The 17500-nt window shown below is 40.1% G+C and overlaps 5 protein-coding genes across 6 annotated transcripts in view; 1 reads left to right on the plus strand and 4 right to left on the minus strand.

The window, feature by feature from the left end:
- LOC123501979 (equilibrative nucleoside transporter 4-like) overlaps positions 1-2899 on the minus strand; it is an 18932-nt gene extending 16033 nt beyond the window's left edge. For both annotated transcript variants that reach the window (XM_045251111.1, XM_045251110.1), the window contains exons 1-3: positions 2704-2899; positions 558-619; positions 1-45 (exon numbers count right to left, since the gene is read on the minus strand). The exon at positions 1-45 is cut by the window's left edge and continues 96 nt beyond it. In XM_045251111.1, coding sequence (XP_045107046.1) covers positions 1-45; positions 558-589 — 77 coding nt within the window. In that variant the 5' untranslated portion in view covers positions 590-619; positions 2704-2899. The remainder of the gene's footprint in view (positions 46-557; positions 620-2703) is intronic.
- A 3739-nt stretch (positions 2900-6638) lies between these two features.
- On the plus strand, positions 6639-10964 carry LOC123502006 (proteasome subunit beta type-1-like). Its single transcript, XM_045251158.1, has 5 exons — positions 6639-6830; positions 7914-8103; positions 9095-9224; positions 9577-9731; positions 10078-10964. Exons 1-5 carry the CDS (start codon positions 6748-6750, stop codon positions 10213-10215), a joined length of 696 nt encoding a protein of 231 aa, XP_045107093.1. The 5' UTR covers positions 6639-6747; the 3' UTR covers positions 10216-10964.
- Positions 10965-11287: 323 nt separating this feature from the next.
- Positions 11288-13395, minus strand: LOC123502007 (peptidyl-tRNA hydrolase 2, mitochondrial-like). Its single transcript, XM_045251159.1, has 3 exons — positions 12718-13395; positions 12354-12508; positions 11288-11693 (listed from the first exon to the last, which is right to left on the minus strand). Exons 1-3 carry the CDS (start codon positions 12917-12919, stop codon positions 11547-11549), a joined length of 504 nt encoding a protein of 167 aa, XP_045107094.1. The 5' UTR covers positions 12920-13395; the 3' UTR covers positions 11288-11546.
- Positions 13126-13912, minus strand: LOC123502010 (cytochrome c oxidase assembly factor 4 homolog, mitochondrial-like). Its single transcript, XM_045251161.1, has 2 exons — positions 13711-13912; positions 13126-13482 (listed from the first exon to the last, which is right to left on the minus strand). The coding sequence occupies exons 1-2, from the start codon at positions 13831-13833 to the stop codon at positions 13384-13386; spliced, it is 222 nt and encodes a 73-aa protein (XP_045107096.1). The 5' UTR covers positions 13834-13912; the 3' UTR covers positions 13126-13383.
- A 1514-nt stretch (positions 13913-15426) lies between these two features.
- Positions 15427-17500, minus strand: part of LOC123502008 (kininogen-1-like) — a 2463-nt gene continuing 389 nt past the window's right edge. Inside the window, exons 2-4 of the mRNA XM_045251160.1 lie at positions 16844-16991; positions 16542-16664; positions 15427-15772 (exon numbers count right to left, since the gene is read on the minus strand). Of these exons, the coding sequence (XP_045107095.1) occupies positions 15518-15772; positions 16542-16652 (366 nt within the window). The 5' untranslated portion in view covers positions 16653-16664; positions 16844-16991 and the 3' untranslated portion in view covers positions 15427-15517. The remainder of the gene's footprint in view (positions 15773-16541; positions 16665-16843; positions 16992-17500) is intronic.

Consider the following 17500-nt stretch of genomic DNA (forward strand, 5'->3'; position numbering starts at 1 on the left):
CCATCATGTTCATCGTCATCATCATCATCGTCCACCCCAAACCTGCTGTAGAGGGGGAGAGAGAGAGAGTGTGAGGGAGTGAGAGAAGAAAGAGAGAAATACAGAAAAGAAAGACAAAGAGAAAAGAAAGAAAAAGAAAGAAAGACAATAGAAAGGAGAAAAGAAAGGAATTAATGAAAGAAAAGAAGGAAGGATGGAGCAACACAACAAGAGAGAGAGAGAGAGAGAGAGAGAGAGAGAGAGAGAGAGAGAGAGAGAGAGAGAGAGAGAGAGGTAAGAGCAATACTACAAAAAATAAATAAAAAAAAGACATTTAATCTAAGTCTCCCCATAACATTTCACCCAAACTCCACAAAACTCACATAAAAAAAATAAAAATAAAAATAAAATAAATAAATAAATAAATGAATAAACACACAAAATTTCAAGCCCCCCTATAGTCAACCCATACCTTCCCTACACCCCTTCTGCCCCCCACAAGCCCCCCTTAATATTCATCCACGGTTATCACTTAAGGGTTATCATTACCAAAGATACACCTTAAAACTCAGCCTTACCTCCCATAAGCCTCTCCGTTCATTGTCATCATTGTTCACATCTGCCTCAGCTCACTACCACCCTAGAGAGAGAGAGAGAGAGAGAGAGAGAGAGAGAGAGAGAGAGAGAGAGAGAGAGAAAGTATTAGCAGCAGTAGTGTTATTTATAGCCAGTTTGCAGTTTCACCCTCTTTTGCCACACACATTACCTGATTTAATGGCCCCCATCCAAAACCCCCAATTTACTATGAATTCCTCAAAATCGTTAGGAATAAGAGGTAAGCATAAGTCAGAGATGAAATAATGTAATATCTCGAGAAATATCAACTTATGAAAATAACATATACTATCAATCAATTCACATTTCACGACAGGAAAACACACAAAACACAAAACAGCGTCCATGGTATAAGAGGTGGGCATAAGTAGGAGTTGAAATACAGTAATAACTCGAAAAATATTAACTTGTGATGGAAATAGCATATACCAGGGGTACTCAATTGGCGGCCCGCGGTCCGGATCCGGACCTTCTGAGTGTTGTAGTTGGACCCCAGGCCCCAGGAAGAGAAAAATCTAGTTAAATAGCATGAAGATGCTTTCCAGAAAAAAATGGAGCTTTTCAAGAATGATATTCAGAGCCAACTTTTCCATTTTCCCAGAATTTTGGAGCAACGTAAAGATGAAACAGGTACTAAACATGTCCAATTTATTGAGAAGCTGATCAATAATTTCAAGGTACGCTTTGATGACTTTGTTCTTGGAAAACAGCTGCTGCTGTTCATTCAAAACCCTTTTCTAGTGACAGATATCACAGAATTTTCAGTTGAAGCAAAACTCACCTGCAAATGGGTAGATGCTGCAAAAATCCAACTGGAACTTATTGACTTTCAAGAGAATGCAGAGCTGAAACAAGTACTCTGTGATTGTGCACCAGAAACATTTTGGTCAAAGGAAGGATCCCCTGCTAATTTTCCCACTCTTCACAGACTTGCAGTGCAAATTCTCACAATGTTTGGCTCCACTTACTGCTGCGAGTCTGCTTTCTCTACCAAGAACTTTGTGAAGAACAAGTTCCGCTCATGTATGACCAGTGAACACCTCCACCACTGTCTTCGACTCGCTGTTACTAAATTAGTACCGAGATTTAGGGATCTAACAAGAAACAAGAAGTGTCATTTTTCTCACTAAAGTCTTGCTGTAGTGTTAATTTTTTTTCATTTGTAAATTCATTTTATTCTCTAAGAGGAAAAATTCACATAATCATTATAATGTTATGTTTTGAAAGAGGTATTTTTTACTACTTAAAGAACCATAACATAAAACAGCAAACACGTCTAAAAAAAATTTCATTTGAAAATTCTCCTTTTAATAGGTTTTTTTTTTTTTTTGTTGAGAAAAATCCTAGTCTTGTTATTTCTTTTTTATTTCCACGTTTTCTAAATTAGTATAAATAAAACAAACAGTGAATATGAAATTAATAAGAATCATATGGTTTACTCTTCTGTTCTGAGATGGTTGTTTTAATTATTTTCTTTACTTCATGTAATAAAAGTTTCCCGACCTATGCATACATTAGAACTTGTCTAACTGGACCTTTGCTTATAATAGAGTAGCCCTGGCATATACCATCAATCAATTCACAACATTTCACAACAGGAAAAAAAAAACACAAAAAAAAAACAGCGTCCATGGTATGAGAGGTGGACATAAGTTACGAGTTGAAATACGGTAATAACTCAAAAAATATTAACTTGTGATGGAAATAACGGTAAATTTTCAGTTTCCACCAATATAGCCTATCTTATATTTATTTTCCTTATGTCTAACAAGCTTAGGGACCTCCTGGGAAAGTGGGGTTTTAACCTAAACTAATCTAACCTCATTTTCCGATAGGGTAAAATGGTGTTAGAAATGCTCGTAGAAATGTGATCTAGACCGTGAGAATGTGTATACTTGTGTGATGTATTGGTTCAAACTGCAATAATACCGAAATAACATATGTCATTAATCAATTCGCGACATTTAACGCCAGAAAAAAAAAATACAAATACCACATCACAGAATCCATGATTGGCGAAACTACAAAAGTGACCGTCAAGACACGTCAATTTCTGCTTCAATACATGTCATGGAAGGGAAGTGACGGAAGGTAAACACAGACACATACCTCGTAATATTTCGCCTCCTTTCACTCGTTTACATCACTCAAGCATCGGTCATTAAGGTGGCGGTGTCTCTGCGTGTATCTGCGCCACTAACTGACAGGCTGGTGTTGGTGTTGTGGTGTAGCAAGGCGCAGATTGAGTGGTTTGTTGTGGTGTATGTCTGTCTGGTGCTGATCAATGATGGCTACCACAGACCGTCTCGACCCACTGGTGTGCTGACTCTAATCTCATGTCAAATTTACCCCGTGCAACAATTTTGAGCTGATGTAAACTATTTTATATAATCTTATTGGCTATATGGACATTTTTTTATATGATACTAGTGTTTCTATATTATGGAATATGTTGAAATGGAAAAGTAAGGAAGAGATTGTGTGTACATATCCTAACTATTAATCCATTTTACTGATTTTTTTTTTTTCAGTTAGAGTGGAAAAGCCTTGTTGTCTCTTCATTATTGTTCATTTTTCCTTTCCTCTTGACATTGATCAATAATAATAGCACCCAGAAGACCCGATTCATATACACCCAAACGACAAAGTTAATATTCATGCATAGAACACAGGCGAGACAATTATAGAGACCACATATGCACACACAACTACCATCTGGGGCTGAAATAATGGTGGTGGTGGTAGTAGAAGCAGTAGTAGTATTAATTTATTGGTGGCAAAAGATAACACACACACACACACACACACACACACACACACACACACACACACAAACCTTCACCACACCTGCACAAATCTTATAAATGCTTAAAGACACTAAATATTACTTACATTGCTGTTAAGTGTTGCATATCGTATAACTGAAGGGGAAACTAAACTAAATATTGCCCTGTTCTGACGTTCAGTAAATAATCTATCAAATAATCATTCTTTTAAGTTTGGTGTATTTCAAAGTGAATAGCTAGTCTTCCAGAAGCCTTGTGATGTCGTGAGTCGGATAAAAGTAATGACATAGACCCGATTTTTGGCTATGATAGGTAGAAGGCATTTCTACTAAACGCCCTAAGTCCAGTTTCAGCATTGAACCTCCGCTGCGCAAATCTGTGTTCTTCTGCACTATGTCACAAGGTTACATTCGCATCAACATGAAAATCACCCGAGTAATTTCTAACGTAGGTTTCAAGGCCTCCCTGATTTCAGAGCCTGATACACTATAACACATCTCTTCAACACTATTCTTGCACTTACACTCACACACACACCATCACCATTTGAAAATGAAAAACAACTTACACACACGCGCGCATGCACACACACACACACACACACACACACCAGTAAATAGGTACGGGATGTAACTCGAGAGGTTTTGGCCTCGCTTTCAAGGTGTGTGGAGTGTGTTGTGGTCTCAATCCTACCCGAAGATCGGTCTATGAGCTCTGAGCTAGCTCCATAATGGGGAAGACTGGCTGGGTGACCAGCAGACGACCGAGGTAAATCACACACACACACACACACACACACACATACGGCATCATCTTATGTCCAATGAAAAACAACTCACTCTCTCACACACACACACACACGATAAAACACGGTAAACCATGTTACATAATGGACAAACGGAGCCAGGAAAGGAAGGGAAGGGAAGGCAGCTCGGAGGCTGCCGCCATAGTGACGTCACGGCCTGGCCTGGCGAGACTGGCGGGCTGATGACGTCACGGCCCTGGCCTGCGCCGGCCCTGGCGCGGTGGGCTTATATACGTTAACGTAAATAATTTTGAAAATGACCCCTCTAAAAAACGACGTCATACCCAAATAATTTACATATTCTGACTTGACACACACTTTAACCAACAACAAAAATATAAAGAGATTCTATACCCCAGTAATATTAAAGATTTTTCAAAAGAACTATAAATAAAATGTTGGAACCTTGACCCTCCCTCAAAAATTTGAAATGTCCGCCCATTCTCACTTCAAAGGAACGAAACACACTTTAAAATATATAAACAGTCTTTTCCAATACTTTAGGATGAGTTAAGGATATAAATAAATCATTCACAAGGGTAACAACAAAACTATTATTGGAACATAACCACCGTTAGAAAACAATTTTACTCTCAACTAATTCTACTGACAAGGAAGACGAAATACTTTAAAACACATCAACTATTTTTTTTAAACAATAACAACTTGATAATGGCTCAAACAAAATTTTTTGCAGAACGGTCTTGAAAATTTGGCGCCAAAAAAACAAAAAAAACGCCCTTATTTAACACAAACAGAACGCCAACAACAAAATGCAGCGCCCCACACACGCACTTAAATAACTTCAAACACAACGAAATGTTTGTAGAAAGCACCAAATCTTACTATTGAGCCGAAATAAACTGTCCAGGAATTAAATAAAATAATCCTTGATTCTGGACGGGCCGGGGCAGGCATATCGAAAATGGCGGTGGGGTCGACCCCCCCTTGTACCTCATTTAAACCTTCACTTAACTAAAACCTGGCTATGACGGCTGTCTCAACTCTATAGATATGATAATTTAATGACGCTGCTGCATGTTGAGGCAAGATAAGCCTATAATAGTCAGAGCTAAGGCAGATAATGGCTGATGATAGAAAAGGAGGGGCGAGGGGCTTGTTTACATTAGCTAGGGTTGGTCAATGTCCTGGTGGGGTTGACCCAAGTGTCGGTGGTGGTGAGGACAGAGTAAGGTAGGACGAATGAACACCGTCAAATACCGAGTCATTCACTGATATATAGTTGAGTCAATGTATCCCGCTGCCTCCTACCCTTCCCATAACTTACCCCTGCCCACACAGTGAACAATATGAGTGTGTGTGTGTTTCTCAGAGTATATAATGTACGTGTGTATATATGGGCATAGCCAATCACAACACCTTACCTCTCCGAGACCAGTTTATCAAGTATATCTTGCAATAACACTCCCATATCTTCACTAGCACACACATCCACCACCATTGCCACCTCCACACTGACCTACGAGGCAGTGCCGCAGTAGGTGGAGCGTTTCACTAACGAAGGTTCCCGCCTACCCACTGGTCAAGTGAAGCCGCCTTGCTCTCTTATTGGTTAGAGATTAAAGACTGTTTTGACTGGTGAAAAGCACGCGCAAGTTACGCACGCCATGAAAACACACACACACACACAATTAATAAAGAGAGTTTGGTTTGTGTTAATAGACTTATAGCGTCGCAAGATCGTAGTCATAAAGGATTGATACGATATTTTCAAATGTAACCAACATACATACTTACATACATACGCGAGTACACTACAATATTTAAGAGAGATTTCAAGACATGTAGCCTATCCCTCTCTTTTTGGAAAACCAGCACCACCACTACCATGTAACAACTACTTGGGTTATTACTTTCTCACACCACCACCACCACCACCACATAATATAACAAGCATACATCAAGATTTCTTTTTTTTTTTTTTTATCAGTGATGTATACAGTGCACACCTTCGACTTGGATGTTTATTTATCTTGTCAATCACACGCCATTAACTAAAAGAGCAGCACCTTTCAGTACTAAACACAGATATATTCCATTGCTGAGTTGAAAATAACGAGATGAAATAGAGAAAGACATTAAAATCCAAGTTGAATTAAGAGAGAGAGAGAGAGAGAGAGAGAGAGAGAGAGAGAGAGAATAGACAATACGTGTTTTTAAGCAACATAACCAATCAAAAAGACTCCATAAAGTACCAAGTTACAAAAAATAGAGAAAACTACAATATAAAAGAGGAAAATAATAAAAGCACAGAAGAAAATAAACGAGAAAATCAATTAACACCAAAATAAATAATACGACGTTTTAAGCAGCATATACAACAAAAAACACAACATAAAATACAAAAATACAAAAAAATAGCTAAAACAACCACATAAAAGGAGGAATTAATAAAAACAGATTAGAAAATAACAGACTTTCCTTCCAGCAACTCAAGTCGAAGGTTGGGAGTCACTGTGGCCCGGCAGCTGAAGGGGAGAGATTTTCCTGCATTACTGTGTTGTTTGTGGTGTTGCTGGTGTTGCGTGCTTTGAGTGAGCCATGGCTGTGGAGATGATGATGGCACCTGACTACATGAGGGACCCCAGGAAGCACCATTTCAGCCCCTACATGGAGAATGGAGGGTGAGAAATACGGGGTTGTTTTGACGTGTTGCTTGTGTTGTGTGTTGTGTTGGAGTCAAAGATGCAACATAAATGGACTAAAATTAAAGGGAGTGTCGGTGTTTCGTGATAATTTGGACTGTTTATTGGCTTGTTTTGAAGATAATGTGGTTGATTTTAATATATCTTGTTATTTTGTATTTATTTATTTATTTTTTTTTTGTGTGTGTGTGTGTGTGTGTGTGTGTGTTAGGTTAGGTTTCGGTCTCATTTGGTACATTAATAATTTTTTTTTTCGTGTTAGTTTGTTGCTGTTTGATTCAATTTTGACTACTCATCACTAGCACCACCATCACCACACCAGATAGGATCACATCACCACCAGTATCATTACCTCACCACCACATGCTACATAGAACCTGTTGTTTGAGTATGATGGATAATTAAGTTGTGTATTTATCTAAATGGTGTATGTGGTGTACCGTCCAGTCAATATTTACTCGAGTGTAGTGCAGATCTTTAGTACACACAGCACCTCATGGCTCCCCCCCCCTCCTTAGATCTATCGACTTTTTTTTTCTAATTTTGTGGTACATTTTCATTAGCAAGGTAGCCAGTCAGGTAAGTTGAGTTAACCACATCTTCCTCTTATTCTCATCACCATTTTTATCATTATCTCACCACCACCACAGCCATTCTCATCACCATTGTCACCACTTCACAACCCCCACCTTTCCAGATTACCACTATTCTCATTACTTCATCATCATCACCACTCCATTCTCATCACTATTTCTCTAGCTCACCACCACTTTACCCCACCCCTTCTAACCACTTCACTATTCTCATCATTATCCTTCCCCCTTTGTGATGATAGCCAGCAACACTACAATTTTCACCACCTCCCCACCTCTCCTTCCTCTCTATAGCACTTCCCCCCCACCACCACTCCACTATTTATTAATCTCTACCCCTTCCCCCTTCAGCACCTCCATAGCCATCACGGGTGAGGACTTGTGATGATGGCCAGCGACACCACTATTTCCACCACCTCCAAATCACTCCACTATTTATTAATCTCTAACCCCCTCCCTACCCCCCCAGCACCTCCATAGCCATCGCGGGTGACGACTTTGTGATGATAGCCAGCGACACTCGGCTGACTCGCGGCTTCAATATTCTGTCGAGGAACCAGGAGAAGGTGCTGCGTCTCACCCCCAACACCATGATGGCCTCCTCGGGGTGCTGGGCCGATGTGCTGACACTCTCCAAGGTGTTGCAGGACAGGATCACTGTGAGTATGGGGGTGTTGGTGTGGGTGGGGGTGTTTGAGTTATTTGAGGAGGAGAAATGAAAGAAAAATATTAGATTCTTTTGTAGATTATTTTCTCTCCTCCTCCTCCTCTTCTATTTTGTTTGTATTGGGGTGTAAGGTGTAGATGAGAGGTGTGGATTCTTTTGGGTGTGGTATGTAGTTGGAGGTTTTGGGTTTGGGTGAGGTGTGTTGCGGTTATTTTGGGATGTTGGGCTGTGGTTTTGTGGAGTGTGGTGGGATTATTTGGGTGAGGTGTAAGGTCTTTTAGGATGTGGCTGGGGTGATTCTGGGCATTGAGTAAAATTATATTGAACTGAATTTGATTAAAATCCATCCATTTTTTAACACCTTACAAATAACACTAACTAAACACTACAAAATCTTTTACCTTTATTCACACACAGACTCAAAATTTTCACACCTTTATTCACACACAGACTCATGTTCAGACCTTTATTCATTCACAAACTCAAAATTTTCACACCTTTATTCACACACTCAAAATATTCACACCTTTATTCATGTAGAAGCTCAAATTTTCACACCTTTCTTCACACATAGACTCAAATATATTTTATTCACATCTTTATTCAGACTGAGACTGCAAAGTTTCCATACCTTTTTAGTGGATGTTGTCATTGATAGCTGGTGAAATGATGAGGAACATTCCCATTCTCAGGCCATACACTACTACTAACTTCACGGTAAAAATTCTCACGAAGTCTCTCAATCATCAGATTACAGACTAAGGAGAAACAGATACAATAAAAAATCACACACCTTTTTAGACATTGTAAATTAAGAACACACCTTTTTAGACATGTAAATTAAGAAAAAAAGAAACCCTCAAAATTTCTTATTCTCCTTTGAAAACTCTCAGAACTTTTACCTAATTCTAACCCCCTTCAAAAATTCTCAAAACTTTCACTCCCCTGCGAAAATTCTCAAAACTTTTACCTTTCCCTTCCAGATGTACTCCCACGAACACAATGAGAGCATGCCCACCACCGCCGTGGCCCAGATGCTGTCCACCATGCTCTACTGGAGGAGGTTCTTCCCTTACTATGTGGCAAACATTCTGGCCGGCCTGGATGAGCAGGGTGAGACACACAGACGGACAGACAGAGAGATGGGGAGAGAGAGGGGGAAGTGGAGGAGATGGAAGAGGACAGACAAACAGGCAGACAGACAGAGATAGGGGGAGGAAAAGATGGAAGAGGACAGACAGAGAAATAAGCATAAGAAAGTGAAGAGAAGGAAGGAGGGAGGAATAAAAATAAGGAGAGAGAGAGAGATAGTAGAAAAGGAAAAAGTGCAGGGAAAAGGTTGAAAAGAATTAAAAAGGAGAAAGAGAAAAAAATGAAAAGAGAAAGAGAGAAAGATTAACCTACACATCCCTCAACACCTAATCTAACCTAATTCTCTTCCCCATCCACCCCCGCACACACACAGGACGTGGTGTGGTGTACCATTATGACCCAGTAGGACACATGGAACAGCTGACCTTCAGTGCCACGGGAGCCTCAGTGGCACAGATCCAGCCCCTCCTTGACAACCAGGTGGCGGCACTCAACATGAAGGGTGCCACTCCACCCAAGATGACCAAGGTAAGGAGAGAGAGAGAGAGCAATGTTTGTCTTTCTTTAGTCTAGTTCTTCCTTAACATTTGTATCTACAACACAGAGAGAGAGAGAGGATGTGTGTGTATGGAAATGAGTGTGGGAGGGAGTGAGTGTGTGAGAGAGAGAGAGAGAGGAGGAGGGTATTTGTGTGTGTGTCTTTATATTCTAGACTCCTTTCCTTTTCTTCCCTTTCTCTTTCCTGTGACTGCATAATCTCTCTCTCTCTCTCTCTCTCTCTCTCTCTCTCTCTCTCTCTCTCTCTCTCTCTCTCTCTCTCTCTCCCACCACACTCCTCCTTCACCAGTCATCACTCACCCTCTCTCCCCGGCAGGACTTGGCACGTCAGCTGATCCACGACGCCTTCATCTCGGCAGCGGAGCGTGACATCAACACCGGTGATGGCATCATCATCCACACCATCACCAAGGAGGGCAAGACTGAGGAGATGGTCAAGCTCAGGCGGGATTAGGTTAGGTTAGCTCAGGTCAGGTTAGGTCAATTTGTTATTTCTTGTGTTCTATTTTTTTATTTATTTATTTTCTAATTCTTTTTTTATTTATCTATTTTTGTTTTTCATGGTGGTTTAATTTGTTTCATTATTGTATTTACGTTTCATTTTTTTTTTTTTTTTTTTTTTTTTTTGATAGGTTTGATTTGCTTCTCTTATTTTGTCTTTTTGTTTTTTCTATATCAATTTTTTTCCTTCATTTTCATTATTTTTCTGCTCCTCTTCCTTCATTTTCTCTCAGTTCCTCTTCATTCTCTCTCTCTACTCATTTCTTTCTACTGCTTCTCTTTATTTTCTTTCCTCTCCACTCCTCTTCATTCTTTTCTCTCCTCTACTCCTCTTTTCTTCTCTACTCTTCTCATCTCTACTATTCATTTTCTTTCTGCTCTTCTTGTTTATCTTCTCCAGTTTAAAGTGTGAGAGAGAAAGAGAGAGAGAGAGAGAAATTACTAACTCTTCTCCTCTTATAAAATGTTCAAGCTAGAAAATCGGCAATGTAATGGAGAGTGTGTGTTAAAATAGCCAATCTTTCTCTTTTATTTTGTTTGTTTATTTTTATTCTATTAATTTCTATGCTGTGACGTTCTCTTGTGAAGTGAGTCAATCTTTCCATCCCGGCCTGCTGCGCTCTGCCTCTCCATCAGTAATATTCTAAGCACTGGCAGTTAGTTGATAATGGAAGTTTTCTCAATAAATATAAAGAAAATGTATACACTGTTTTGAATCATTTATTACACGCAAAACAAACTCCTTCACTACATGCAAAACGTGCTCTGTATTTGTATGGAAGGAACACACACACTCTTTTCTAGAATGTATTGTATGGAAGGAACACACACACTCACTTCCAGACTGAATTTGTATGGAAGGAACACATACACACTCGCTTCCAGACTGTATGGATGGTACACACACACACTGCTTCCAGATTGCATTTCTCTCATAAACTAACATCGTAGAGACAAGCTGATGGGTTTTCTAGTACAGACAGTTAGTTGGATAGTTTTCTGAATGAGTATAAAGAAAATGTATCCACTGTTTGAGTCATTTAATATATATACACAAGACACTCCTTGCTACATTTTTTGGATAATCACATAAAATTAAAGAAAAACAATAACAAAACAAACCATAAGAATAATCAGCCAAATCTTTCACCCTATATCAGCCTTAAATAACAAGAAAAGTCCCTGAATAACCCCTCCCAAAAATATCAAGAAAAAAACAAAACGCTGATTAAAAAGAAAAATTATAAAAGTAGTAACCCTCAAGACAACCACCACCACCACCACTCACAACAACCTAAGATGACCCGTGACACTATCCACGTCACTGAGGCTGCCAGGACCCACTGCCACCACCGTCAGGGAACCGCTGGGCACCTGAGTCCTTCCTGCGTCCCTCACTGACACCACTGGCACTCCCTTACTCTTGGCATCCTGTGAGGGGCGGGGATGAGAGATTAAATGTGGTGATGGTGGTGTGATGGGTGGGGAGGTGAGAGATTAAATGGTGATGATTGTGGTGGTGGCAGTGGTGTGTGGTTGGTGGTGGTGGTGATTTGTGTGTGGTTTCTGGTGATGGTGTGTGTGTGTGTGTGTGTGTGTGTTGGGTGTGGATCTTTCCTTTCTGTATACTATTGTGTGCTGGTGGTGGTGTAGTGTGGTGGTAGTGATGGTGGTGTGGAGTGGTGGTAGTGATAGTGGTGTGTGTGTGTGTGTGTGTGTGTATATTGTAGGAGGGATGTGGAGGTGGGAGGGGGAGATAGTGGTAGTGGTGGTGGTGGTGTAGTAATGAGTGTTGATTGAGTGATAGATAGTGTGATAAAGAGACAGATAGACTGATTGACAAATTGAGATAGAAATACATAAGACTATGAATCAAAAAAATATTAGATAAAAAACAAGTAAATTACACACACACACACACACACACACACACTTATCATATCCACATTAAAATGTCCCCAATTCTACCACTAAACCTCTATAAAACCTATTACACATATTAAATCTCTAATACAACACTGAAAAGCATTAAAAAAAAAACTAAAAAGACAAAACAGGAACAAAAACAAATACACACACACACACACACACCTCCACCACTTTCAGCATATCCTTCTCAGTGTCCACTTTCACCACCACCTTTGCCTGGCCAGTGTCCTCCCAGGCTTGAAGCAGGCTGGGTGTGCGCTGCTGGGCCTGTTTGTAGGCTGCCAGGGCCCCGTGGCTGCACTGGGCCGCTAGCTTACCTGAGGGGGGAGCAGGAGGAGGAGGAGGACAAAGAGGAGGTGTGGTTATATATATTAGTGTTATTTTTTATTTTTTTTCATTCTTTTTATCTATTCAGTTATTTTTTTCATGGTGTAAGGTCTTGTAGGTTAGAGAGAGAGAGAGAGAGAGAGAGAGTCATGACAAAAAAATTAAAAACAACATAGAACACACACACACACACACTCACCCCTGCCCATTTTGAGGTCACCTTGCACCACTAGGACCATTTTACTGGGGCCTACTTTAGCTAAGGTCACCAGTCTTCTAAGAGGCCCGCCCAGCTTGTGACCTGCAACCATCCCCACCAAGAAGGAGGAGCAGGTGATGGCAGCAGTCACCACTGAGGGCCACAGTGGTGATGAGGCGCCCTGTGGTGGTGACTCGGACATTTTGGTGTGGCTGGATTGGGTAGGGGGAGGTAGAAAGGTGTTGTTGATGTTGTTTTTGTTGTTAATTTGGGTGTTGGTGTTGATGGTGTTTTGATGTTTTTATTGGTGTTGGTGTTGTTTTGGGTGTTGCTCTTATTGTCTTTGGTGTTGTTTTTGTTGTGTTTAGTGTTGGTGTTGTTCTTGTTGTTTTGGGTGTTGGTGGTGTTGTTTTGGTGTTGTTCTTGTTGGTGTTAATGGGTGTATAAATCTTGGTGCTTTTCTGTTGGTGGTTCTTGTATTCCGTTATGCTCTCTCTCTCTCTCTCTCTCTCTCTCTCTCTCTCTCTCTCTCTCTCTCTCTTTTAGTGTCTCCTAGTCTGCTGTGTTTGTGTGAGCGTGTTTCCTGCTAGCGTGTGTGTTCTTTTGTGCTGTGGCCTCCTCTATCTGTGTGTGTGTGTGTGTGTGTGTGTGTGTGCTGGCTCCCTGTTACTGGTATTTCTTCTTGTTGTGCTCCGTGATGCAGTGCTGGAAGTCCTTCACCTGGTCCTGACACTTGCGCCAGTCCTTGTGGTCAGCCATGCAGAACTGTAAGTAAGTTAGTAAATCCTGGCGCTGTCTGTCAATTTAACTACTGTTCCACCTTATTCAACGTGATTTATTCTACTCTACCTACTTCACAATAAAAAAAAAAAAGATGCTATTGATCAGATTTGCTCAGTTTACTATATGAGATTAGTTCAGTTGTAAAAATAAAGAAAAATTATTGTTTCATGTGTTCCCCAGATGCGACAACCACCATCACCACCGCCTCACCTGAATGGCGTAGTGCTTCTCCAGGCAGCCCGTCTTGGCTATCATGGCCTCCACAGGGTCCTCCTCCTCGTCCTCGTCCTCGTCTCTTACCACTCTCGTCCGCCGGTGAGGATCAGCACTCATTTTCAGTGTTTACATGTTACATCATGCCAGACTCAGAGACCCCAATATCCCAGAGACCGCAGGGTTATTATGTCTTTATCTTCATCTATATTTTGTCTATGCACTGTAGGTTTTTAGTTTTCAGTTTTTTTTTGTGTTTTTTAGCCGTTTCATTGATATGTTTTGTGTTTTTATTGTTTTGGCAATTTTACTGATGTATTTTGCAGGGTTATTCTATTTTGTATTTTTTTTTTTTTTTTTATTTATACCATACCATACCATCTATGCCTATCTACTGTTTGTTTTCAGTTTCAAGCTCTTGTATGCAGTTTTTATCGTTTTAGCCATTTTTAGTCACATATTTCGTGTTTTTAATTGTCTTTTCTAGTCATTTTAATTGATATATTTCGTGGTGTTTTTCTATTTTGCATCTCCATCTATATTTTGTCTATCTACGTAGGCACTGTTTATTTTCAATTTCAAAAGTTTCGTATACATTTTTTTATTATTATTATTTTGCAATTTTGTAGATACATTTTGATATTTTTCTAATTTTAGTATTACCATGTAGATATTTTGTCTATCCACTGTTTGTTTTCAGTTTTAAGATTTCGTATGTTTTAATTATTAGCTTATTTGTTTATCTATTTATTTTTACCTAGCAATTTTACTAATAGATTTTGCAAGGTTATTCTATTTACCTAATATATTGCCTATCCTTTTTTTTTTTTTTTCGCTCCTAAACCTACGTATCCATTTTATATATTTTACAGCCACTTTACTGACACATTTCATTTCAACCTGACTTGTGTTAATCTTATAGCTTATTACAATGATATACGTCACTTTACAGGTTAATAGATTCAGAGAGAACAGGAGACAGACAGCTATAACACGTGTGGCCAAGATGATTGATTAATTAATACATTTATTGCTGAATTAAGAAATAAATATAACAAAGGAGGATGTAGAAAAAGAATAAAATCACCTACTGAGTATACTTTTTTACGAAGAAGGCGCGTAGAAGCGATCTTAGGCAACAAAAATACGCTTATACTAAGGAAATGGAGATAAGAAGTGACATTTGCTACAGTTGACGAGAGAAGACAGAAATTGCAGGGCTGTCTACGTAATGTAAGTCAGCCATATTGTTTGTTTCAGAGAGAGAGAGAGAGAGAGAGAGAGAGTTGTTATTGCTTTAGAGATATTTCACTGGTATTTATGTATTTAGAAGGAAAAGATTGCGAGGTTTGACTTTACTATTTCTTTTGTCTGTTTATTTGTTTATTTATTTATTAATTAATTTATTTGTTTATTTATTTATTTGTTTATTTTCAAATCATAATCTATAGAACGAGAGAAATATAGCCTGACTTTACATAACCTTACCTAACTTCCTCCTCCTCTTCCTCCTCCTCCTCCTTCTCTTCTTCTTCTTCCTCCTCCTCCTCCTCCTCCTCCTCCTCCATCACAACAAAGGAAAACAAAATGAAAAGAAACACAGCCATTATAAATTTCAACATATTGTATTTATTTGCCATATTCTGTCCACATTTCATTAGTGTGTGTGTGTGTGTGTGTGTGTGTGTCTATGTCATGTCTTCCTACTTTTTCTTTTATTCATATTGTTCTTGTTATTGTTTTTCTTTGTTGTTGTTGTCAAATTTTGCAGGGAGATACTGTACATGTGTGTGTGTGTGTGTGTTTAACGTCTGTGGTTGTGGTTATGAGCGTGGTTGTGTGGGTGTGAGTGTGTGACATCGCCGTGGGAGTGTGTGTGGTCGTGGTCGTGGTCGTGGGTGTGGTTGTGGTCGTGGGTGTGTGTGTGGAAGGGTCCGTGTGGAAACATTTCATCTCCTGTGCACTCTGTGTGTTGCCCCTCCTTGCAACACAGCTCCTGCGCGGACACCAGGCCGTCGTACTGAAGGCTCTCCTGACACAGACTGCGGTAACCGTGGACCTGCAACACACACACGCACGCTATTACTACACACACACACACACACACACACACACACACACTATAACTCTCTTTCTCTTTCCCTGTCCTTATGTCTGTTTCTCTGTCTCTCTCTCTCTCTCTCTCTCTCTCTCTCTCTCTCTCTCTCTCTCTCTCTCTCTCTCTCTCTCTCTCTCTCTCTCTCTCTCTCTCTCTCTCTCTCTCTCTCTCTCTCTCTCTCTCTCTCTCTCTCTCTCTCTCTCTCTCTCTCTCTCTCTCTCTCACACACACACACACATGCACATTGTTATCCCTACTTCCTCTTCTTTCTCCTTTTTCTTTCAACGTAAAGAGACTCATCCTTCTTTTTTTCCTTCCTTCTTCTCTCCCTTCCTCTACTCAAACGCTCTCTTTATCTATTCCTCCATTCCTTTTCTTTCTCTCACTACATACACATGGCCACTACACTCACGCACACGCACGCACGCTGACACTACGTACATACACACGCGTCGCCTAAGGACAGAAACGCCGTAGACTTAATGAAATGTGACTTGCTCTTACCGTAGACTTTCTCAAGCGCGCTACGTGTTCTTCAATTTACTTATTTTTTGCAACTTTCTCCATTAATTTCTACCCTGATATAGCGAATAATTGACGTAATCTTTAGGAAACAACACAATTATTTTTACTTAAGCATACCCTGAAATTACACAACATCAAAGAAAACTGTTGTTATTAGAGATGTTAAAGGAAACGCTTACTATTACAGGGTTGGCTATACACTTACCTTATAGGGGCCGAAGTTTTGAAGACCTTTCTTGGCTAGCTTGTTGCAGAGTCCCTGGCCAACAGTCTGCCCTGGGGTGTCTGACGCGCTGTTCAGGTTACCGTCACTCATCACCTTTGCCCACTGCAGAAGAAATAGAGATAGATAGATAGATAAAGAGAGAGAGAGAGAGGCTAGTATGAAGTGATAGACAGATAGATAGACTGACAGACACTTGAATAGAAAAATTAGATGGATAGACAGATAGATAAATAGATAAATAGACACACACACACACGCACACACCTCCCGTCCTCCCTTACCGTGTCCTTGCAAACGTTACTACACTCGGCCACCAGTCCACAGTTGGCTATGTGCTCATGAGGGAAGTCCACCTCCACCAGGCCGTAGTGAGTGACCGCCAGAATACCACAGTGGCAGTTCACCGTTCCGTCATCGCCGTGGTGAGCCCTGACCGAGGAAGGGAAACATTACAGGGATGAAATAAAGGATAGGATTCTTAATTAAACGCTTTTTCTCTTTCTCTGTTTATGTCTCTCTCTCTTTGTCTCTCTCTATATACGTTCTCTCTCTCTCTCTCTCTCTCTCTCTCTCTCTCTCTCTCTCTCTCTCTCTCTCTCTCTCCACGACTGCTTTCCAAGGCCATAATGATGACTACCCGGCTTTCCAGGACTGTTTTCTCTTAATAATGAAGAAATCTTGTTAATCTTTCACTAGAATTGTCAAAATATCCCTAAAAATTACTGCAACAACATTAAAAAACCCTTGTGACTTCACCATAACTGTTTTCCAAGGCCACAGAGATGACTAGACGAATTCTCAAGGTAGTTATTCATGTTAATGCTGTAGAAATCTTGTTAATCTGTCACTATAACCGTAAAAAAACACCCCTAAAACTTCACTACTACTGTTTTCAAGGCCATAGAGATGATTAGCAGGGTTCTTAAGCACCACCCCCC

Source organism: Portunus trituberculatus, chromosome 10 (assembly GCF_017591435.1).
Source record: "Portunus trituberculatus isolate SZX2019 chromosome 10, ASM1759143v1, whole genome shotgun sequence".
NCBI classification, from domain to species: Eukaryota; Metazoa; Arthropoda; class Malacostraca; order Decapoda; family Portunidae; genus Portunus; species Portunus trituberculatus.